This window comes from Amphiura filiformis, chromosome 12 (assembly GCF_039555335.1).
Source record: "Amphiura filiformis chromosome 12, Afil_fr2py, whole genome shotgun sequence".
Lineage (NCBI taxonomy): Eukaryota > Metazoa > Echinodermata > Ophiuroidea > Amphilepidida > Amphiuridae > Amphiura > Amphiura filiformis.
The window spans coordinates 38,594,510-38,620,579 of NC_092639.1; the positions used below are offsets into that span (position 1 = coordinate 38,594,510).

General features: G+C 35.1%; 3 protein-coding genes across 3 annotated transcripts; all 3 read left to right on the forward strand.

Moving 5' to 3' along the window:
* Positions 1–454: 454 nt before the first annotated feature.
* Positions 455–5,606, forward strand: LOC140166799 (lactadherin-like). The gene is made up of 6 exons (XM_072190289.1): positions 455–495; positions 997–1,313; positions 2,424–2,625; positions 3,151–3,467; positions 3,968–4,106; positions 5,134–5,606. Exons 2-6 carry the CDS (start codon positions 1,008–1,010, stop codon positions 5,604–5,606), a joined length of 1,437 nt encoding a protein of 478 aa, XP_072046390.1. The 5' UTR covers positions 455–495; positions 997–1,007.
* Positions 5,607–6,098: 492 nt separating this feature from the next.
* On the forward strand, positions 6,099–19,323 carry LOC140166800 (uncharacterized). The gene is made up of 13 exons (XM_072190290.1): positions 6,099–6,317; positions 6,590–6,674; positions 7,534–7,691; positions 11,340–11,387; positions 11,914–12,015; positions 12,334–12,477; positions 13,346–13,462; positions 14,247–14,363; positions 14,900–15,049; positions 15,225–15,341; positions 15,696–15,812; positions 17,289–17,397; positions 19,215–19,323. Exons 1-13 carry the CDS (start codon positions 6,245–6,247, stop codon positions 19,321–19,323), a joined length of 1,446 nt encoding a protein of 481 aa, XP_072046391.1. The 5' UTR covers positions 6,099–6,244.
* A 1,252-nt stretch (positions 19,324–20,575) lies between these two features.
* LOC140165371 (G-protein coupled receptor GRL101-like) lies at positions 20,576–24,292 on the forward strand. Its single transcript, XM_072188693.1, has 5 exons — positions 20,576–20,633; positions 21,102–21,173; positions 21,273–22,369; positions 22,944–23,182; positions 23,814–24,292. The coding sequence occupies exons 2-5, from the start codon at positions 21,121–21,123 to the stop codon at positions 23,955–23,957; spliced, it is 1,533 nt and encodes a 510-aa protein (XP_072044794.1). The 5' UTR covers positions 20,576–20,633; positions 21,102–21,120; the 3' UTR covers positions 23,958–24,292.
* The last annotated feature ends 1,778 nt before the right edge of the window (positions 24,293–26,070 follow it).

Sequence of the window (26,070 nt, forward strand, 5' to 3'; positions counted from 1 at the left end):
ATTATTATTATTATTATTATTATTATTATTATTATTATTATTATTAGTGTTATTATTATTATTATTATTATTATTATCAACAGCTAATATCAGCTATTAATATTAGTCGCTGTTTTATACTACTACTCATACTATTTAACATATCGATAAAAACACTGTCAACGATAATAAAGTGAGAGCACAATTACTGTGTTTTATTGTTTCGTCTTTTTACATTTCGTTACGGGAAATAAATTTCAGCATTTTTATTATTGCTTAGCGTCCATATTTTATCATAATTTTGGTCTGTACAGTATCATGAACGATAACAAGTATATAGTTTAATGAATATTATCTGTATAAACAAATTTGTGATGCTTTTGCATAATTATATTATAGCGAGGGGAAATTCCAATGTAAGCAAAGGGGCTGAGTCGATAACGGTCTTTCGTATATAATATATTCCTTTAATATTATTCACAGGTGATTCAGATTTTGTCCAATCAGCTATACAAGGTAGGTTTATGTTTGTATAATGTTTTATAACGAGCAAAATCAATCAATCAGTAATGCTGGAAAGGGAATGTACATTTTCAAGATAATTCCATGTTTTGGACCAATACGTCATTTACATTATTCCTTAAGACAACACTTATTATTCTTGGAGTCCAATATTTGAATCCCCTTTAATTTCGACAAGGATTTGAATTTTCAAAACTTTTACTATATGTTAAGTAGAGACTAAGAAAAGATTACCAATAGACTGACTTACGTCAATAATAGCGTCAGATTAATTGGCTATTCCAAAAAGTATTGGCACTCCACGAAAACGCACAAAGATGTAGATTCCAGACATTTAAAACAATCCCAGCTGACAATGGCAAAAAAGGAAAGTCTTAGCCCATTTTTACTTATACATGGCCAAGGCAACGTAATATACATTTTTTTGTCTTCTTTAAAAAAAATATCAATAACTCCTGTAATAGCTAATTATATGTACACTTTGCCTTCAAAAAGGAAATTGTGAGATGCCCATTGGAATGAGCACAAACACTATTCAAGACCATCAACTATCGTCATCAACCGTATTCGATGCCAACCACCAGGCTCATTTTGCTCGTTTGCTCAACCCAAGTTTCTGGCGACCCAGTGAGGATGATGCAGCGCCTTGGTTACAGGTATCTTTCGAACAACGCATGGTTGTATCTGGATTGGTTTTGGATGGTGATTGGAGTATCGAGTATGGGTGGATATGGATTGAACAGTTTTATTTGTTGTACAGTGGTGACGGAGTAACATGGAAACCCTATGTCTATTCAACTGACGATGATCAGGTAAAAATATTGCAATTCATTATTGTAGGTATGTCTCTTGATGAATGGGTTCTTTGATGTGTTTATTTGTTTGTTTACTTGTTTGTTTGTTTGTTTGTTTGTTTGTTTTTGTGAGCTTGTTTGCTTTGTATAGATTTTTTTCTGAAGATATTTTCATAACACTTTTTTTTTAATTAAAAGAATCATAGTCAGGAATCTTTTGATTTGAAATAATCATGACTTTCGCAAATTTTAAACTACCATAAATTAAAGACCTAATGTCATGTAGCTCTAGAAAATGTCATGTAGCTCCGCAAATTTTAAACTACCATAAATTAAAGATCTAATGTCATGTATCTCTAGAAAATATTAAAAGAACTTGCATATTATGTGACGTGTCTTGTTTATTATTGCATCCGTGTGTTAATGTTGATGGTTGAATGGTTGAATGGTAGTTTCGACTCTACTATAGAAAAGAGATTGTGCTCAACGATCAACACAATTACAGTAAGCCAAAAAATTAAGGTACCAGTTATGTTTACCCCTATATATCCTAAACAAAGACAGATATGTCATAATTGGAACCAGCAGCCAATAGCTGCATCTTTTGAGCTCGAATTTAAGACCTCATTTGTTGAAATTGTTCTAGAAATAAACCCACGACGATCCAAAAACCCAAGGAAGATTCCAATTTAAATGTTGCAGTTTGCTCCATTGCAAGCACTATTGATGTATGCAAAGCATTCGCGAGCAAGAGAGCTAACGATGTGCTTCCATTGATTAGCACGTTAAAACTAGCGTCGTGATTTCATTGATTAGAACACAAAAGTGCAACTTTTCATTTCGTTTCTTCTTTAGGTTTTAGATCATCGTTTCTTTAATTCTCAACCAATTTCAACAAAATTAAGTCTTAAATCAGAGCTAAAGAGTACAGGTCTTGGCTGCTTGTTTTAATTTTAACATACTTGTCTTTATTTAGGATGTACAGTGGTGAACACAACTGGTACCTTAATTTTTTGGCTTACTGTATATTGTAATTCGTTACTTTATATTAATACAGCTTTTAGATCGTGTATTGAGTTGTGCATTTTATTATTATTCGTTAATAACATTTTGTGTTGTTATTTAAAGTGCGGAAATCTTGAATGTAAAGTGGAAACGAAGAACAACTTGGACGTTACTGTGTTTACAAACCAGCATGCATGCCGACGAGTTGTTGTTTTGTATCACCATATAAAGGCATCTTTCTTGCGGATTTATCCCGTGAAAACAGACGAAAGTACAATGGGAATTATTGGTTTGCGTCTGGAAATACTAGGTTGCTTAGACAATGGTAATGGTTTGTTTTATAAACAAAGAAGTACATGGTATTTTAAGGCATTGTATTCATTTGATACAAGCAAGTTATTTGTCAACAACAAAATAACAATATTAATGTTTCGTTGTAGTTGTAGTTGTATTTTCAATGTTATTAATATTAAAGTGGCAAATCTCTCGTTCAATTGAATACGAAGGGCGATTGAAATGTAACCTATATAACATTTCACCTTGCGTTATGTCAATATATGAGTTATGATTAAATGTCTATTTAATTTTGCTTTAAGAAGCAGGTCCTTTATTTTATAATACAAATAGTGTTTGACTAAATGGACTTTAAATAAATAAAATGACTCAATCGTATCATACTTTGGTAGTCCAAAGGTTTTGTTAGGTGATTAAGAAAGCTAATAAAATTTTATATCTAGTAATTTATTATGTTTACTCATAATAACTGGGGCTTTCAATTTAAGTGGTGAGAAAACAATAATTGGTTTGGAATTACACTTTGAATACTATTTATTATTTGATTTACAAATAGATTGTGATTATTCTATCGGGCCATCAGCAATGACCTTGACAACTTCAAGCAACTTGGATGAAATTCACACGCAAAGTTCTACCCCATTGCGAATCATACCAGATATTGGGGTTCTTGGGCGTGGTTGGATACCAGATGACACCGATACCAGTCCATGGATTCAGATGGAATTACAGGAACATTATAGTATAAGAGCTGTTATATTGCAAGGATGTGGTCATGAGGATTCCTGGGTTACACAATTTTGTGTGTCATATAAGAAAGCTGAAGAAAATAGGATGACTTTTTATGATGGATCATCATTGGAAAATTGCAAAGTATGTAATAAATACCATACCTGACTTGTGGTTTGTAACCACGTGCATCCAGTTTGCAACACTTGTATGATTGTGAAATCCAAACTACATGTATTGTCCATTTGGCTTCCAAGATACAGTGACGTCAATATCTTGTCGCAGTTACTTCGTGCTTGTACAAATACCCCGCCTTTGATCATTTAAAAAGGCCAGTCCATTTAGTCAATGCGCGCGATGTAATACTGCACGCGATGTAATAATGCGCGCGATGTAATAATGCGCACGATGCACACTGGGTCACACTCTGACGCCATTGTTGCGAGGAAGCCAGATGTACGATAGTTACGAAAGCTTTACACTTGTATATTTGTTGTTTCCTTATTATGTAGCCTACATGTGTTATCCGAGTGCCTTATGTTGGAGTTCGATACACAATGTTCGATTAATGTCTCTATATAAACATCAAACAAGGCTCTCTCACTCTCATCTCCGGTTATTTTTTTCTTATTTTGCATATTAAGCTATTATATGGGAATGCAGACAACGGCAGTCTTGTGCGGATTTGGTTGGAAGAGTTTGAAACCGATGTTATTAGAATATATCCTATTGATTGGCAAAATAGGCCTTGCCTGCGAATAAGCCTTATTGGATGTACTTCAGGTAAGACCATGTTCCCGTGCCTTCCAGGACATAACTGTTAACTATATTGCATTTATTGTATAATAGTCCAGTCAACGTGGGTTTTGACTCACCACTAATTGCAACAGAATTTTTTTCACTGCTATGAATGTCAGAGATGTCCCTGAACAGCATACAAAAAGTATACTAAAATATACTTGGTGGAAAGGTAGTTTTTGGCGGGAAAAGGTCATACAGGGGTCAAATTTCAAAATCATTTTAAAAACTATACCAAATTATTCCTCTAGTCATAAGGATTCAGAAAAAATATAGTTTGCCATATCTGTGATGTACGGTTCTTGAGTTATAACCAAAAAGGTCAAAGGTCAAATGTTGGGTTCAACCGAGGTCAAAAAACTAAAAATTGTCTGATTTTAACCAAAATGGTCTCAAATTGTTTGGCTTGCAAACATAATTCATTTAAAGAATATTTGCACTGTTTAGGTTGTTTATTACATGCGTAACATCGAAAACTAGGTTGGGGTCAATAGAGTTCAATGGTCAATGACCTCTTTCACCCTGCTACCTAGGTAACGAAACATCCAAGATATGGCAAACTATTCTTATTTTGGAGTGTTTTTAAAGGACGAACACATTGAGACCATTTTTAAGGAAATCGGAGCATATTTTCGCAGATATGACAAACTATACTTTTTCTGAATCCTTAAGACCAGAGGAATGCTTTGGTATAGTTTTTAAAAAGATTAAAGCAATTTTGAAATTTGACCCCTGTATGACCTTTTCCCGCCAAAAACTACCTTTCCACCAAGTATATTTTAGTATATTTTTAGTATGATGTTCAGGGGACATCTCTAAAATGTATAAAAGTGAAAAAATTCCTGTTGCAATTAGTGGTGACTGACACCACTTATTTGTTTAGATTGACTGGACTATAAAAAGAAAATGTGTTGTTCAATTTTCAAGTTAAATACGAAAATATACATCAAAAGGCAACGAGATGCGGATAGACATAGCAGAATTTAAAATACCTACATTAAATGTTTTATAGGTGTGAAACGATGCGAAATGGATCACCTGGCTGGCTGCGACTTCACACGAGTATGCACCTATCACAGTGGTCGCATTGCATCGGTTGGATTCCCAGAACCGTACGCGCAAAGAAGTGCTTGTGCCTGGTCTATATCAACACATCCGGGAACTTATATCTCATTGACTTTCCTTCAATTTGATATCCCATCCTTGGGAGATTGTGATTCGAGTTCACTTACACTTTACAATGGTAACGCGGAAAGTAGCGGGACAGAGATTGCCGTGTATTGTAATCAGCTAGTACCTCCAGAAGAAGTTTTCAGTGATTTCAACAACTTGTTTTTGAAGTTTCTTTCTGGAGCTGAAGAGACAGGAATAGGGTTCCTCGCTGAATACGAACAAAGACGGCGCGATGAAGTACCTCTGATACCAACTGTTCCAGGAAAGTTACTGAGTACAATGTCTTGTGTATTAATTTCTAGCATTGTTTAAATAAGAAGCATTATAATCGCGCCATTGTTTTTTGAAATGACAAAAACATTTTAAAGGAGACATCATTATTTGTGGTATATTTATAGAAAGGAGACATTTTTGGCAGGATCGTAAATGGAGAAATAGCAAAAACTCTGCCTGGGGGTGATTTTTTCAAAATTTTGGGTTTGTTGCATATTTGTGATGTTAATAATGTTTAAAATATTATCTGATAGTTTCAGACCGGAATATAACTGGCATCTTGTATTATTTTTTCAGACATTTTTCAAGATGTCAATCAGGATGTCAATTGACAATAATATTTTTAAAGGCCGATATCTCAATTTCCATTTATAATACCATAACTTATAAACTCAATATCTTCGTTCAGGAATGTCCGATTACATTGGAGAAAACGGCGTTGTGGAGCAAAATATCTCTATATGTAAAACACTCAAAATTGATAACCTACCCAAAAGTTTCTCTTTTTGATATACCACGTCACATTTACAGATTCGTATTGTAACGCCAGCTGGTCATACTTCAAAGATCACTGCTACAAAGTTTTTAATTCGCCCACATTGCTTCGTTGGATTGACGCCCAGGACAGTTGCTCAGAACTAAATGCCAATCTTGTCAGCATTCGAGATCGCCAAGATATGGAATATATTCACTCACTTCTTGTGGAAAGTCTTGGTGATTCTGCAACACCGCCATTCAAAGCATACATAGGTGAATTACTCCTTTTTATGCAAATCCATTTTTATACTACATGTATTTGTTTCAGGGAAGAAATCAAAACCCGACCGGTGGTCGATAGCCGGTATCCCGGGCGGTTCCTTCATGTTGCTGCAGGTTTCTATTATTCTAAACTATGGAACGGGTTCAACCGCCGGTCAACCTGCGGTCGAGTTTTAAACTCATCCCTGATAAGAAATCTCGATATTTGTGGGTTTTTTCAAAGATTAACTATATAATATTTCCCAACCTTTCCAATCCTACAGGTTTAGCATTGCAAACAGATACATGGAATCATAGATGGGTTGATGGCAGACCGTTGAGTTACACCGACTGGATTGTACCAAACAAGTAAATGACATTATTTATTTTCACATTGATACATTATAGATACAAGGTTTAATAGCCACTTTCGTTGTGGATGCCAGAAGGAGCCAGATTAAACTATTTCTGAAAACTGAAATGATATTCTCTTTAACCTTTTGAAGTATTATTATGTGAAGTGATTATTTCTAAAAGCACCTGTATAAGCATAAAAAGAAATTCACAGCTATATACAGTTAAGCCAAATAATTAAGGAACCAGTTATGTTCACCCCTGTATATCCTACACAAAGACAAATATGTCAAAAATTAAAACAAGCAGCAAATATTTGTACTCTTTAGCTCTTATTTAAGACCTTATTTGTTGAAATTGTTTGAGAAGCACGACGCTCTAGTTATCTTGTTCGAGAACGCTTTGTGTACAAATCAATTGGGCATGCAATAGAGCAAACTGCAACTTTTTAATTTGCATCTTGCTTGGATTTTGGGATCGTCGTGTCTTTATTTATGAACGATATCAACGAATGAGGTCTTAAATTCGAGCTAAAAGATGCAGCTATTGACTGCTGGTTCCAATTATGACATATCTGTTTTTGTTTAGGATATACAGGGTGTGAACTTAACTGGTACCTTAATTCTTTGGCTTACTATATATCCTTGGAACTGCAAGAATTTCGAATCAGCATTAAACGAAAAGTAGTATTAATTTGATTACCTAATGATTGAAATTTATATTTAACATTTTTTTAAATTAACACAAAATTATTTTATACAACAACTCAAATGTAATCGTACTATATAATATCCACTGAATTAAGTAAAGAAAATGCGCAGCAATTCTAATTATAATGTCAGTCTCATAAACCCACTTCCATTTTATCTTGCAGATTGCAACCACGGGAGGACAGACAACCAGACGGTGGTCATTTGGAATCCTGTGTTCTCATACATCTGGCTAATTTCCATTCTACGGATCATTGGCATGACGTTCCATGTGTAGCTGATAATGACGCCAATCAATATATCTGTATGAAGCATATTCAAGGTAGAGTTTATATAATAATGCGCACAAAAAGTATCCGAACACTTAAAACAAAAGCAACATCTAAATGGCACTCAATCTAATGTACCAAATAAAGTAATCATTTTTTGGGTAATTTTGTTCTACGTACACTAATTCAACGTGCCAAGTGATGGTCAGAAATCATTTCGCCAATACTGGGGGCCATCGGTACCAAACTGGTGTTCTAACTGCCCAATTGGGTGGAAAAGCGCAGCTTCAAAATCAATCTTATATTGTATTGCATTGTAACCTTTCAGCCTTCTTCTGTCACACGGGTGATGGAACACAATTTAAAATTCCCGCAAAACCTGCATCATTTCACATTTCAGGTGGGATGGCCCACTTCAATGGCTGCCATTGAGGTAAAGGAATGCGTGAAATCGGATTTGTCTATTGAGTTGTTTCGACGTCAAGTTGTGAACTTATTATTCATACGTCACACGTTCGATTTGAAAACGTAATGGATTGGCTGGGACACGTGTGTTTTATAGATATATAATTATGACATGTTAACTGTGATCATTGACCTCTCCCTGAAATCAGTATGATCAGCTTGTTTATCGCTCTCCTCCTAGCCCTAGAACTCTGTAGTCCATTGTGACCAAGTTGGTACAAACATCTACTAATTATCACTTTATTTTGAATAGGTGGCAACACACATAGCTCTTTGTAGTGAACATCGAACTCTCTCCTTTTCTTCCTTAGCCATTTTAGGTCTGTTGTTGTAATGTTCTTTCTTTCTTTCTTTCTTTCAACATTTCGAAGGACATTGATATAATTCACTCTAGCTCCATCATTATTTGACCGATTATGACCAAAAGTAGGCAAAAGCTCCACTAGTCTTTATATTTGAAATGACCCATTTGGGGTCAAACGTCACAGATGAGTAATTTTGGCTCAAATGTGATTTTTCCAAAAATGCTTCTTCTCCTACAGATTACATGGTACAGTAATGACATTTGGACATTGACCTTGGTATAGCCGGGTCTATGGGGTAAACACAAATTTTGGGCCAAATGTTATTTAAGTGGTATTTCCGGTACATAACCTACAGATTGGTATTGAGATGCGACTGACACATATGCATTGACATTAGCTGGTGTCTAGGGACCGCAGAGTTATTTCGTTAGCTCACCTATAGCATAATACGAGTTCAAAGGGTCCTGTATTACCTTTTCCGCGTATGACAAGCAATTGGTGTCATAGCTTTCGACTACTACTGGCTATATGCCTTACGGGGTAGATAGCTGGGCTAATTGGATATAGTTAATTGTTATGGCTAAGGTCGCGTATATAGGTATACGTAATAAGCTCTAGTTCTCATCTTTCCTGATCAAACTAAGTTTGATTCTTACGACATAGGAGGGGAAGCGGAAGGGGAAACCCCTATATTTTTATTTTCTTGTATACAATCTACCTTCTATAAATAAGCATAACAATTGTCTCTTCTTATATATATATTGGCTTTAAATAAATATGTAAGATGTAATGCTTAACTGTTAAACCTTCAATTATTTATATTGCCAGTCGTCAGTTAAAAGTAATTTGATATGATTCACCATTACCAATTTTGCTTGATCGCAGTCTGAGTGGCAAAATAATCTCCAGTGGATTTACCACAATAATTGAAACAAAATGGCGCCCATTCTTTTATATTTTATGGTGTAGATAGTTTCTAATTTGCACGAAAACCTTTTAAAACTTTTAAAGTAACAAGAATCTAAATTTTCTAATTTTGCGACAAGTCTCATTTACTCGCGTTGGATCCAAAATGCTTCCTGTAATGTGACTTTAATCGTTATACAAATGCTATTACCAAATGTGCCGATTGTATAAGAACATTGTGGCATTATTACCAGTTACCAAGTCTAATGTTACATTTTGAATAAAAATGTACCTCCATATCAAAAGATGTCTTTGAACAGTGCACTTCGGTTATATTTATAAATGCGCTTTTAAAAATACTCACGTGACCACCTCCGCGCTGCCATAACAGCTTGTAGGCAGTAAGTGACCTTCTACATAGCGGGTGGTACATGAGACTACTGTGCAGCTAAATTGTCTATTTTGTTTAACTTTGTGATTATATTGTAAAAGTTTCCGTCGTTGAACATTTTTTTCCGTCGCCAAATACTTTCAAAATATTGCTTTTAATAACATATTACAAATTCGGAATCCCTACGTGTGCTATTCAATTAATAATTAAATTTGATGACATTCATCTACAGAGTTCCTATCCTTATCAATGCTGGGAGGATTTGGTCACGCTTGCTGGTCTTGGTATGTCGTGCCCATGCGTATTTGTAAAAGCGCATTTATAAATATAACCGAAGTACACTGTTGAAATATCACAAGCCTTCTGACGAAAACAAAGCAAAGGCATTATCTACGAAGTCTGTAGCCAGTTTTCATGTATTACATAAGGACAGGGATCATAAATTTTCATTGAATTGGCTCTGCAATTAGTCACAGTAGCTCCTTTGTATTCATAGGGTTTTGTACACGGTGCACAAAAATACAAGCTAACAATTTTTCAGTCATACTGCAGTTACTGTCCGTTTTCCTATACACAATACACAGTGCTCTTACCATTGACGCGTGACCTCTACAAATAGCGTACGTTAGAAGTATGGGGATTGGCCTAGTTAACGTCGCTGTGTGAAAAATAACCGGCCAATATTAACAGTATTCTTCTAAAATTCTAGAAAATATAGTTTTGTAACATGTCCTAAATTTTTAGCTAATTTAGATGTTTGGAAATATTCGTACTTTGGTGTTTTAGGAAGGATATGTAAACGACAGATAACACCAAAAAATATGAAGAAATTATTTCCAAACCGTGTTAAGTCAACAATCATTATGTTGCTCATTTTCAAGAATGCTGGTTAACAAAAAGCAGACCATTGTCTCATTTCGTGAACAAAGGTCCACATACCATTGTTTCCTTGCGTTTCCTTTAAATCGGTTACCCAACTGAAGCTATAATACCAGCTCATTGTGATACCGCACATATAAAACAGACACATGTGCACAACCAGAGAAGATCTGATTTAATCAGTTGAGCTGTTTTCAATGAGTGTTATCTTGGTTTAATAGCTTTTAATGGGGTTTAAGTCCCGCAAAGGTCGTGGTGAATTCTACTGTATACATGACTGCATCATGTTACATAAGCCATGGCTAACACCCCATATAAAGAAACTCATCTCTTACGCAAGGACACTTTGAAATGGCACTTGGAACCTGGAAATGAAGTTTAAATAGAGATTGGTAAAGCTAAAGTGACTTTACAATTCCGAAGAGTAAGAAAAGTGCAAAACACTCAGCCACGCAAATAGCATCAAAGAATTAAGTCTATGATGAACTCCACTAACTCGAATCATGACATGCATATAGAAACTATATGTCAAATGTTATTAATTCCAACTTTGGGAAGTATTAATCTGCCTACTCTTCTGTATTGCCTTGCTAGTTACTTTGGCAGCCATGTGTCCTGATGTAATAAGTTTTTTAAATATTTATAGCTGTTCTTTGCTTACATTTAGTATACATTATGTAATTCGGCCTCCGGAACGTGATTTTGTGGAATAAAATCATATCATTGTTTTATATATTACGTTATACATTATGTAGACAGTGCGACAGTGTTGGAAACAACTTTTTGGAATCAAACAGTACGAGGTATGCTTTGGTTTTGATTTTATTTATTTATAATCTGAATATCCAATGTGAAAAAGTGTATTTGACACAGTACATAATTTGTACGCTTCAGCTGGTATGCTGTAAGTCAGCCTCAAAGTCAAATTAATAACCACCTTTCTGGAGCGGACAACAAATAGGGCATATCTACCCAAACCGCCCCTTTGATCGATGAGGCCATGATGTATGATTTCGGTCGGTCCCCAAATTTTATGCCAAAATATTGAGGTCAAATGAGAAAAACATATTTAGCCGCTTGTGGAGCTCTATGAGGGAATTAGAGGAATAAAACCGGTGATCCCCGGTTTTAATATAAAAACTCCAAATTTTACTGTAATTAAAGCACTTCATGATTAGTCTTTCATGTGCTATTTTAGTACACTATTGGACATTACAATCATGCAAAGGTATAGGGCGTCGCTGTGGAAATCACACATTATGGCTTTAAGAAAGCACTTCATTTTTATTTGTTTTTTATTTTTGTCGTTGCTGATGTTGATATTTTCAGATACATGTCCAAAGAATACCGTTGCGTGTAAGAATGGAGAATGCATTCACAGGATCCACGCATGCCTTCCCTCATCAGGATGTCAGGAACAATGTAACTTACGTAAGTTGAGTGGAAGAATTTGTTCCCAAAACAATGATTGTTTGATAATCAGTTTTCTATCATGTGATGCATGTTTTATTGATAATGTTTTTCGAATTCACCAATTTCTAACTCACGTGTTACTTTTGAATATAAGTGTAATACCAAAATCTATATCACTATAGTATAATGCATGACAGTTGTCCCGGGTTTTCCCGTGAGTCACGTGATTATATTTAACGCTTCTGATGAAGTCCCACGAATATGGTGATGAAATATTAAAGTAAGCCACTATTTTGTTGAGAGAAATGTCATTAAGTACCAATATCTTACCAACAGCAGTTGAAGGAACAATTGCATCCATCCATGGTCATTGCCGTTTGGGGGAATTCCAATGCAAGCGGAGTGCTGAATGCGTGTCTGTGTCATTCCTATGCGATTATGTGATACATTGTATTGATGGTTCGGATGAAGAAGGTTGCTGTAAGTTTGTCTTTTTTCTGCCACACACTCTCTCTCTCATATTCTTACATTTGATTGTGTTCATCCATGCATTGATTGTGTTGATGCATTTATATCTGCTTGTATTTTCCAACACCTTAGTGACAATTTTGTTATAAAAATCGAAAAATCATGGATTTTCCCGTGTATGAAATAGGTTAAGGGTAGACGAGGTATTGTTGGTCGAAGCAACCTAAAAATCGATTTTCATTATCTAGATCAATATATTATTGAAAAATAACACCTTGATGTTTTGCAAAAATTCATTTTGCAAATCATATACTTTGCAAACTTGCTTAATTTATTGTTGTTAATGAGTTATGTACGTTTTACAAAAGTGTTGTTGTTTCAGCCCTCTTTACAACGTAACTCAGGAACCGCAGCACCTATAAAAGTATATCTGTGATGTTTTAATTCTTCTACACACTCGCTATGAATTGAGCAAATCAATTTTTGCCACCAAAGCTCACTACCATTCGTAAGATGCTGTGAACTACCAAATCACAACAGTTTAAAATAATTAATAACCTTAATAGATGCGTATCACTTCTTGCTCGAGAAATTTTGCTCAATAATGCACTTGTAATGAGATGTTGATACGTCTAATGCTCCCCCCCCCCTTCGGGGCTCGTGCATCAGACGCATCAGCATCTAAGTACGCGTGTAATATTTTGAACAAGTTCACTCCTAACAAGTGATACGTATTTATTAACATATTTATAATATTGTATGGTACTTTTCTATGTAACTAAAATGGAAGCGAAAATTACTGACACTATTATTATATCCAAGGTGGTAAGCTTAATTTTAACATTTTCATTCGCATAACACCTAATTTATTGTGACACAGATTACCCAGAGTGTAAACCTGATGAATACGTATGCTCTAATGGGCAGTGTATAGATGGAGCAAAAAGATGTGATTTAATTACTGACTGTATCACGGGCTCTGATGAACAGCGGTGTGGTAAAGTATTTCATACCATGAGTGTGCCTTTAATATCAAAAAACGACTCCTATAATACTCTGTAGTAGTTATTTACTTTCCTAAAAGCAATTTGTATTAAAATGATGTAAAGTTAATGATATGAAACAGTAACATCAAAAAATATCACATATTGCATTGTGACGATAACGGAAGCAGCAACACCAACAACAATAACAAATATAGTAAGCCAAAAAATTAGAATACCAGTTGTATACACCCCTGTATATCCTAAATAAACACAAGTATGTCAAAATTAAAACAAGCAGCCAATACATGTACTCTTTAGCTCTAATTTAAGACCTTACTTGTTGAAATTGGTTCAGAATTAAAGAAACGGTGATCTAAAAGAAACGAAATCAAAAGTAAGTTGCACTTTTGTGTTCTAATCAAAGAAAGCACGGCACTAGTTTTAATGTGCTAATCAATGGAAACATGGCGCTAGTTCTCTTGTTCGCGAATACTTTGTGTACAAATCAATAGGGCTTTCAATGGAGCAAACTGCCAAGTTAAATTGGCATCTTCCTTGGGTATTTGGATCGTCGTGGTTTTATTTCTAGAACAATTTCAACAAATGAGGTCTTAAATTCAAGCTAAATGATGCAGCTATTGGCTGCTAGTTCCAATTATGATATATCTGTCTTTGTTTAGAATATACAGGGGGTGAACATAACTCGTACCTTAATTTTTTGGCTTACTGTATATGAAGAAGAAGAATTACTTGATTTTGTGATAGTTTTGTCAACTGTTGTTATTCTTATTCTAGACGCCTCTAATGTTGGTATTCAATGTTATGACGGAACATGGATACCTACGCATGCATACTGTGACGGGCAAAGAGACTGCGCAGGCAAGAATTGGGAGGATGAAAGTTTGCAATGTGGTTAGTATTTTGTTATGTGTTATATCTCAAACTTCTGATGTTGAGATTTATGTAATTAAATCTACAAAAAAATCTACATAGTATATTTAAAGAAGAGGTTCCAAGTTCCAAAACAAATAACAAGAATTATTGTCAACATCTTCGTTCATGTACTAATAAAGATCAAATGGAAATAAGCCAATGGCAGATCATAAGTGTGTTGTCGGAAATTGTGTGAAAATGTGTGAAATTTTGAACTTCAAATCAATAATTTATTGACGTCCATTTTTAATGATCCCAGTGAGTGTATATTTAAAGAGTGGTTTAACTTTGTGAGCTACAGCTATGAGATGTGTAAGCATCCATTTAGTCAGCTTATAGACAGTGGTGAAATCATCCATTTAGTTAGCTAATAAACAGTTGTTAGTTTTGAAAGCATCCATTTAGTTAGCTAATAAAGAGTTTTGAGTTGTGAAAGCATCCATTTAGGTAGCTAATAAACAGTTGTGAAAGCATCCATTAAATTACTGTACTTGAATTTCAATCTAATTTTCCAGATATGAATGAATTGAATTTCACCTGTTCAGCAGAAGAAATAGAATGCAAAAATGGTGCATGCGTTGAGAATGTACACACATGTATGTATGGAAGAGATCCATATGGGTTTCCAGAAGGATGCCGTGATGCTACTCATCTTGAAAACTGTGGTATGCTTTTGAATAAATAAAACAGACATATACAACCGATACGCCACTGTCCCCCAGTGGTTTTTGCAAAATAATAATATTTTTGTTTCTTGCGTACACATCTTAAGTTTAATCATATACAATTATTTACAATAATATTTTTGAAAGTCAAATTTGACACTTTTTCTATATTTAGAGGAAGCATTATGTGGAGATGACACCCTGAAATGTCCCAATTCCTACTGCATACCATTGGCGTACCAATGCGATGAAACATGGGATTGCCCGAATGGGGAAGATGAAATTCATTGCGGTAAGTCAGCAAAGTTTTCATTACTGCTCATACAATCATGTATACTTATATTATGAGATTTTTGCTTCGAATATGAAATTGGCCGGCCTTGTATAGTACAATATTTTTACATCCACATTTTAATTTCGCATTCAAAATGTCTTTAAAACGACTTTGCAATCAGAAGTTTGACAGTCTAGTTTATAGAGTGTAATTTCATTTTACATGTCGACGACTTTTGACATTGACAATTGTAATCCTTATAAGATTGACTAGTGTTGTACTTTTATTAAAAGTTTATGTTTTATTTATAGCATGTTGAACAATTTGACCATATGTTGTTGAAATAAATGATTTTCTCCCCTTTTTCGATAGATCATTTCAATCGTCCTGGTTATTACAAATGTCATGATCGCGATAACTTTTTGTCACAACATCAAATGTGCGATGGCACCATGGATTGCCCAGGAGGAGATGACGAGTTATTTTGTGGTAATATAATTATCTTATTTTTTACTACTTTCCTTTGGTAAGCATAGGCGTAGATCCCTGGGTGATGAGGGGGATAAATCCCCCCAATACTTTGCCTGGGGACAATCACCACCCCCCCCCCCCCCACCCAAATTGTTGACGGCTGTTTGTGGGTTTCTGATCAAATTTACCTTATATTTGGCCATTTTAGGCCCCAAAGTGCAAATTTTCCACTTTTCACCATATTTCACAGTTTAGCTTTAAAATGCCAACATTTTTCGCGCGCTTCGCGCCCATTTGTACCATGAACTTATTCTGGCGCTACAAAGTGCTGGATTCACTATACTACAAGAAATTATTTCCACCCCCCTCCCCAAATGTCAAAAAGAAATCTACGTCACTGTTGGTAAGCACATGTCACACTTTCACTTAGCCTTCTCTGTATTCACAAAAGTCTACATCCAAAGCCCGCGTAATACAAATACAACACAAGAACATATGTCATTGTGGGTTTAATGTCAATATAATGATGTTACTCTAAAACATCAATTTACAATCCATTTTCTAAATCACACGAAATCATTCGTGAAGCGATGTTCACCATGGAATTCAAAAACTGGACTGGCAAGAGCAACCGTTGGCGGCGCATCGTATTGTAAATACCAAGAATTTGTAAGCCTTCCAAATCAAATATTCCTTTGACACTCTATCTGCATTCCAACGACTTCTGCCGTAAGAACTCTTAATATTCTGACTGATTATACCCCCTGTAGCGTGTATTATTATGATTTGTAATGTAGGGGCAACTGACACAACAAATGGTTCAACACCACTAATTATCTATTGCACGGGTTTCAATGGGAAAATTGCTAATTTCGGGTGGAATTTTCTCATATTCAGAACTCTCACAGTTAAATACTACTAATATCAGGTGAAACTATATGATTTAGATGCCAAATGATCAAAAACTCAACATAGGTTGACCTGAGACTTTTCTTGTTTTAATGCACTAAACCGTAAGCACTTTAAAATGGCAGTGCGCCCTCGAAGCTGAAAGTTACATGATAGGGCGAATATATATACTAAAAACCGATGCCGTGCGTGTGAATTATTACAACAAAAATGTCATGCAATGACAAAAAATATACCATTTTGAAGCATCAAACCCTAAAATGTACTTTTTTGGCTATATAACTTGGTCAATTTCAGCGATTTTAATGCAGTCTTTTCAGATGCCATGCAAACAAATAGTTACTCGTCGTATTTCCATGCATCGCCCAAGCCTATTAGTGGTGTATAACCAAATAATTACGCATAGATAATGCTCCAAGGGTCTAAAAATAAAAAATTACTTTTCTTGAGGACGCTTAGTATAATAAATACTAAGTAGAAAGAATGCTCATTTCTTATATTTTTGATAAAAGTAGATGAACAATGAAATTGAGGTTCTGTTAAATCCGCAAATTAATTTACTGACGAAGTTGTCTTGTTTGATAGGATTGTCTTGTCCTGATAGATGCATATGTGTTGGTCTTTTCTTTTCGTGTGTGGACACACTATGGAATGCCAAAATGACATTGCAAATTCACGAAAAAGCACGAGAAATGTAAGTATCGCTTTAATTCACCCCTTGATTAACATGATTAAGAATGATGTTGATCGTCGAAGTTTATTCGAAGTCAAAATAGAATACAAAGTGTCCCATAATAAAAATTCCCTTTAAAAGGGAAAGCCGGCTTCAATGTAGAAGAGGTCTTGTAATTAGTTTGGGTGGAAGGCATTTTTAGGATCACGCTTTTTTAGGATCCATCATGTTTCATGACAGTCCACCAAACCATCAATGATGAGAACATGCACACAGAAACAGCAAACTTGTTGTCTTTCTGCCTTTTACCCTTATCTCATATAATATTAAGAAATACACTTCAGTTTTTAGTTAATTGGCTAAAAACTGCCATTCTACTTGCCTTATACATGCACATTAATTTTCCATTAATTCGCAATGTATAGTTTCTTATAGCACATTATAAAATGTCTAAAGACTGATGTGTTGATTGTTAGTCCGATACTCCGGCGAAGCTATGAAAATGGCATCTTACCTACTCCATTCTATAGTCTGCATTGTGTGTTTTCTCTTCAATCATTTTGTTGAATGCCATAATAATTATTTAATAATCAACATGATAAAATAAAAAAGGTTGATTCACTTTAGTTTAATATGTGTTATTTTATTTATTGATACTTTACCTACCTATTTATAATACATGTCAAATGGGGTATATTGTTCAATAGGCCTACATGTATAATAAATTATGCCCATCCCCCATATCATAGATAGGCCCTGAAATAGCATCGCATTTTTCCCGTTGAAAAGACAAAACTGATGTTTAAGATATCAATTATTTCATTCATGACATTTTGAGTCATTTTTATCCATAAAACGATACAGGATATAGGATATTTTTTACTTTGACTTTTACATCCATAAAGGTTTTAATTCTGTTATCAATACACTCACATCTCATGCTGTGTTGGTCTCCAGGAGGTCTGCAAATGTAAATCTAAGAACGCCTGTTAACAAGGATACTATAAATTTCTTTCGTTGATATGCTGTGGTAACTATTATAGGCCTGGCATATAACTTTTAATGTCATATTTCTTCAAACCATAACTTTTGAAATTCTCACTTGTTTTCATTCGTTGAAACAGCAAAACTTACTTTCTTTTTCTTACAAATCAAATAGTGGGCCTTACGTTATATTTTCACCATAAAAAGGTCCGCAAAGTAATTCAAACCAATGCTAGTAGGCCCCCTACCCTGTAATCTCTTTAGCAAACAAAGACGATCTCCGAATTATATAGCCAGCTCTTATTTCAAGTTTCAACCATTGTGTGTTTACATAATGTGAAAACTCCATCTTTTAGCTTTAATTTAACATCACGAAACCATACCTTCAAACAGGTTTATCACATGAACTTCAGTTCTCTGCCAATTATAGCTAAAAGATGTGGTTTTCACATGAAAATGATGATTGAAAACGCGTTTTAAAACATCACTACATTCGTTGGAGCCCGCTTTTTATGGGACACCAAGTACTGTATTTAGTGGGCGACATAATTAGTAAATGTATACTCAATTTTGTTTTAGAATGTTTTTAGTTAAGGGACTGATCGTTATTTACGGCAGGGGTGGGGGAATGGGCGTTTTGGAAAAAAATATCGACAAAAAAATTCGCGTTCCCCTCTTGCGTCCGCTCGAAATTTTCGGATTCCCCCTTGTTTTCCCGAATTTCTCCATTTAAAATTTCGCGTTCCCCCAAGACCCCCCCCAAATAATCGGGTTCCCCCCCTCAAAATGCCCCCCCCGTCGTAAATAACGATCGCTCCCTAATATATTTATTTATTGATATATTTTATATCTAGGCACCTAGTCAAGCTTAAAGGAGTCACCGTCGCCGGCTTGGATGAACTATCACTTGAACGTGTTTTATCTATGGATTTAAATAGTTTTCACCACCTGGTTGTATTGTAAGTCCATATGTTATAAAAACATCGAATTTTCATTTAAAATAACGTACTCATCTTTACGTTATATTCTGAAATGGCTGCTGAAGGATTTCTTTTCATCGAAGCAGAAATTTGATGCCAAATCAGCCGAGCAATTTGAAACGTGGATTCAAATGGGGGGTGCATTTTGTTACGATAAAGGCTTGGAATTTAAGAGTTATATCACTAAAAGGTCATAAAGGGGTCAGATTTTAAACTTGAATTTGTCCAAAACCGCACAAAATATTCCTCTGGTCAAAACGATTCAGAAAAAAGTATAGTTTAGTCTAGCTGCCACATATGGTTCGCGAGTTATAAGCAAAAGGGTCAAAGGTATCGCATATCGGGATCCACAGACGGTCAAAATCTAAAATAATGCTCCGATTTCAACCCAAATGGTCTCGTCTTGCTGTTTGTCTTGCAAAAGCAAAAGGTCAAAGACATCATACATTGTGCAAACTATTCTTTATTTTAATTTGTGTCAAAATTCATACAATAAGAGACCATTTCTGACTTTGTTGAGACCAAATTGCAATCTTCTCGAGTACTTTCTATACATCTCAGCTCAGAATCATATGACCGAACTTTAATCTATGCGACCTTAAATCTTTTTTGAGCAAGGTGCATTTTTGCCACCAACGTTTTTCATTCTGGTCAGATTATTAAAGCCGATTCTAGAAGGTTAATCACAAAAAAGCTCACGTGACTCTCCATGCTTTTGACTATTAATATATTTAGCGTTTTCATCGTTTTCTCTATATTATCAGAAATTTATCCGGTAACGGGATCGGCATTATTGGATCACGTACTTTTTATTTCAATAACAATTTGCGAATAATGTAAGTATAGGCCTAATGGTAGATCTTAAATTAAAACAGAACAAAGCTATGAAAATTACATTAGAAATTACATAAAAGTTACATCAAAATTGTTCAAATACGTTGATGTATCAAGTATTATGTTTACGTTGTGTCCATATTTTATGTGTTCTGGAGATTAACCTCAAATATGTTGATTATTACAGATCTTTGGCGGACAACTCTATCTCATATATCAGAAATGCATCATTCATTAATCTAATTCGACTAGAGATTTTGTAAGTAGAAGCAAGTAATCTAATAGCGCATATTTATCATTATTTGTAATATTATTTTTCATATCATGTCATTGCTCATTGCCATTGATATCCCAATAATATATGCGCTTCTTTTGTTCCATTTTCAGAGATCTGTCAGGTAATCCTTTGACAAAAATCCATGAAAATGCTTTTTTGAACTTGCGGAATTTGTTACACTTGTAAGTATTTTATCTTAATAAACATGTAGGTCTATATTAGGACAAGGACGTTTATCCAAATATTATGGGTTTGACAGGTTGCCGAATATCGATTTCTCTTTGATAAAATGATTTTCCTCGAATTAGCAAACAGGGAATCCGACCGCGCGTAAACATGTATGTCATACTATTTCCCCGGGACTATTTTGCTCACTTATCACGCTAAATCACCATTAAATAATTGATATTCTGCCCTCTGGCTCCAAAATCTCGATTCAAGTGAAGCAATGCGTAACATAAATATAATAAAGACGAATAGATATTCAGCAGTCTGCCAAACTCATACCTCAATCAATAATTAACTGTGCGAAAATAATATGAACAACAACAAAAATCCACTTTAATAAATTTCATAGAATGTAGTTGAATTCACCTTCCTTAAATTTTTCGCTGCTTTAATATATCATTTGATCCATTTGATTCCAACAGATCTATAAAAGATACATATATGGAGCAAGGAACCTACAGCATGTTCCGACATTTAAACGCTCTTCAAATTCTGTAAGTAGTTAAACATTTCTTCGCGATTAATATCGATATATCTTGTCATTTGGACTAAAATAAATTCCGTATATGTTTGTTTATTTTTAACTTAAACAGACATTCCGATAAGTACCTGTTTTGCTGTTTAGTACGCGACTTGGAGGATATTACTGAATGCTTACCAGAAGCTGACCAATTCTCATCTTGCGAAGACCTTATACGCGTTCCCGTTCTTCGTGTGTTCATATGGATACTCGGTGTTAGTGCACTGCTTGGAAATGCCTACGTTGTCTACAGAAGGCTACGACCAACGAGCACCAGTAGGAGGGATATCACTCGCGTACAAGATATAATGGTAGGACATCTGGCAGTTGCTGATAGCCTCATGGGTGTCTACATGCTGGTGATTGCGTCTGCAGATGTTCATTATCGAGACAGATACGCTTTCTATGCTGAACAATGGCAGACGAGTTTTGTTTGCAAATTGGCTGGCTTCTTGTCAGTTCTCTCCAGCGAGGCATCGGTGTTCTTCATGACAGTTATAAGCGTAGATCGCTGTTTTGGAATGATATTTCCATTCACTGATTTTAAACTCCGTCCAAAATCGGCAAAAGTAGCTGCTGTGCTTGTCTGGATTGCAGTTGCCATCATAAGCTTATTACCAGTTACAATAGACAGCTATTTCGGCGATGCGTTCTATGGGCGATCCACCGTTTGTCTGGCATTGCCACTGACGGCAGAACGTCCTCCAGGGTGGGAGTATTCAGTAGCAATATTCATTGGAGTAAATCTTGCTGCTTTTATCACCATGCTTGTCTGTTACTCAGCTATGTACTATGTAGCAACTACGTCATCTATCCATGTAGGGCGCCACAGTGAATCGAGAATGAGAGAAATACAACTCGCCATGCGTATGGCGTTTTTAGTTTTTTCAGATATGTGTTGCTGGATGCCGATCATTGTAATTGGTATTCTATCACTGACTGATACTGTCACTGTTCCTGGTATCACGTATGCGTGGACAGCAGTTTTCATTTTGCCGCTCAATTCGTCCCTTAATCCATATTTATACACGCTGCTGTCACGGGAAATCAAAAGGAGAAAATCAAATGCTTCGATGAAGAGTAAGAGAAATGATTCACTTTCATTATCTGGTGATGGGAAAAGTAATGGCGGTTATATTCCTGAATGTATTAACTTGACTAAGGAAGAAAGTAAGTTCATTATTGTGAGTCATCTTTGCTACATCATTAATTTAAAAACACCAACTTACTAGTCAACTAAAAGTTTTGTCGACTAATAGGTATAATCATACCTATTATATATTCAATGAATGTCTGTTTATCAATTGAAGGTCATTGTTTTGATTTTATGTACCTGTCTAACATACCGTGTGTATATGAAAAATTTAAGTAAAATGATTGAGTGACTTTGTTATCTTAATGAACACGTAGTAATAGTACAGGGTGTATCAAAATGATTGGTACCCATCAGTTTCCAGTTATTATGGACAAGACTACCACAATAAAATGCAACACAGGAGCTACTTCATTGATAAATGAATGTTATGAAAGGTCATAATACTATTAATAAATCCTGGACATTTCAAGAGGATTTTTTTTTCAATGTTACATATTTAAGAAGCAGGCTTATCAATAAACAACAAAAACGTCCGGTAACAAACATCATTATACAGCCTGTATATCTCATAGCTCTATCAGTTATTTATAAGCCAAATGTTTTATAACAAAATTCAAATAAATACAAAACTCCCACATTACATTTCAGAATTCAATAATCGGTTGCTGAAAATCAGTAAAGAAATGGCCAAGCATAACATACTGATAACCAGTCCGGTCAATTGCGTCAGGGATTTTACATCTTTATCCAAATTAAAAGCCCAACATCCTCTTTCTAAGGTGGAATTCGAATCAATTTCCCGTGATCTTCAAACGTCTTTAGAGTTTCTCCGTCAAGAGAAGATTTCATGCGATTACTTGACCGATGATCTTGTCGTTGTGCAAGAAGTAAGTGATAACAATACAGGTGGCAAAAGTATTTGCAGCGAACGCTAATTAAAGCAATAATGTGTGATTTGCTCCACAGCGACGTCGTAAATTTGTACTCGAATTTCTACTTTTTGCATGATTGTAAATACCCAATAGTGAACTAATACCATGTAACAGGCTAAGCCTTAAGATCTCCGGTTTTATTCAGAGTTCACCGATCGTATGATAGCTGACATGCTTCGTACATTGAAACTTTGTGAATGTCGCTATTCATCTTACATCTCGTTTATACGTCCCAGCTGTTTGAAGCTTAATAACGATCGAAATTTAAAGAGGACATAATGTGATTAGTGAAAACTAACATTTTGTGGAAAACAAATTGGAATCTATTCTTTATTGAAGTCGCACATTGTTCCTTTAAATCTTTATCATGTAAGTTGATACATAAATATTTTGTTCGATATTATCTCTCTTTCTTGTCGTTGCTCAGATAAACAAAAGATAGTGTGACGATATTTTTAACGAGAAAATTAATGTTGAGGATTGCAATGAACACATACGTGTGGCGTCCTATGCTCAGGACGCAAGGGTTTATTCAATATGATTGATACATACATGATTAATTTACCAATATCTGATTGTATTTCAGGATAATGAGAAGAAGATAAATGCATACTTGATAATTACAAACATGACCGATGCTTCAAATGATGCGTCCAGGAAACCCGATCTATCACGTTTGAGCCAGCTACACGATGACCAAGAGAAGATCAATTTGTTGTTGAAACATTGAATCAAAACATTCAACTACGGTAACCGGAAGAACCCTAATATTAAAATATTGAAGTATATTATGTGTACATTCTCGCCAATCTTCGAAGATTTTTGTCCGATATATATCAATTTTGTTCGTTTGAAGAGATCATGAACTTAAGAACACTTATGACACTTTAATTACAAGGGAGTGTAGCATTGGACACAACCTCTCTAAATACCCCATTTTCCGACCGAAATTTGAGCACTTGGGTAGTGGTAATTCCACACAATAAGCGTTAATATGCGGAGCCGATTGGGGCAAGCAGAACTTGGTGTTGCTCTGACGAAACAAAATAGGTTTGCATCACTTAATTAAAAATAAGTTCCCAGACTTAAGTCTGGGAGATCAGTTTTCAACAAGGTATACACCATTCGATTTCGTAAGATGCTTGCAACCTGGGGGGCACTTAACACAAATGACCATTCGGGTATGCTCTCCCGGAAAGACCCCCCTTTTTTTGGATTTCGCAGCTCCGAAAGACCCCCTATATTTGACCAAAGTAGAGCTCCGAAAGACCCTTGATTTTGATCATTTCAACTCTAAAACGTTTTTTCAGGCGATTTTCAACCAGAAAGCCAAGAAAAACCCTTGATTTTGACTGTTTGCAGTGGGGGCTAGCCATTTGAATTCAAAGGATTCATATTAGCTTGTACTAAAGCACGCAGCAAAACAACAGTAGTTTTTATCTCAAGATTTCGACTCACTTGTCCACGAACCTCGTATATCTATGTCCTAAATGCGGTCAGTTTCAGACGGAGGTTGTTCAATATTTGAATGTCCGCAGACAATTTTTCTTCGTTATCCAAAACAGGAACTAGAACAGCTTAGTCTTCCTTTACCTGAAATAAACAATATCATCATTACATTCCTCGTGCAATTAAAAAATGGTAATCTTACAAATTAATTATTCAAAATATGTTTAATGATAACATTATTACAATAACAAATGAATAGGTTGAATAATAAAGTAATCTTCCTGACAATGGTGTGAGGTTAGAGTTCAAATGTACCAAAACTGTCCCACAATGCATTGCGTGTTGAAACTCCAATTTCCTAATTTAAATAGAGTCAAATTTGCTCTTATTTGTGTTTTGTTTGTAATGTGGAGATTTCACATTTTCCTAGATTAATTCCTTGATTTTGAAAAGCTGAAGAAGACAAAAAACAAGAAAATGACAAACTTAATAGAAGAAAAAAGGAGAAAACCAAAAACATCATAAAAGTGTCGGTGCCATCAACAGTCATAATTATTTTGGTAGCCCATTATCAGACGACTGATACTCACGATTTTTCAATGCTAAACCAGAAAGCAATTAAAACTGCTTTTTGGTTTAGCATTTGAGCTGCCAACCCAAATGTGTGCGCTTTATTTTAAATCTTTATAAAACTATGATAATGCTAAAACTTAACTTTAATTTCGAAGATTTTCGCTCACTTTCTTTGCAAAAATGTATGTGCTACTCCGTTACGCCTTTAGGCCGAGCGGTTCAACTAGCGCCACCAATCATTTTATTTTAATAATGCTGTACAATAGCGGGCATGCACATCGCACACTAAGTCGGTGCCATAAACAAAGTAACTAGGGATAGGGGCTCCATGGTACCAATGACTTATTAGTTTTCTCAATATTTTGCAATTGACTCTGCGACGCAGTTATTTCACGATCCTAGCAATCCCCTAGCTACCAACGGGAGGGTCATTATATTAAAACATTTTAACCATGTTATTAATAGGCATGTCCACTAAAAATTGAAGTACTTTAAATTGATTCAGACCTAACTTATTGGATGGGAATTGATGAAAGAAACATTTTGGCGTTTAAATAATCTTAATCGGACGTTTCATTCCAGAGATATGGCCTTTCGAGTGTCACAGTTTTATATAGGGCTGCTAGAACATGTTAAAAAGTTAAAGTCCAAAAAGGAATACTAACAGAAAGTGCAACTTTAAGGTACTTTTTCTTAATGTATTTATTAACTATCTGATCTGGAACATTATATTTGCTTATAACAACATGAAAATAAGATCATCCTGAAAATTTTATCGATTTTGTTGACATACAACAAAAAATATAAGACCTCAAAACCCA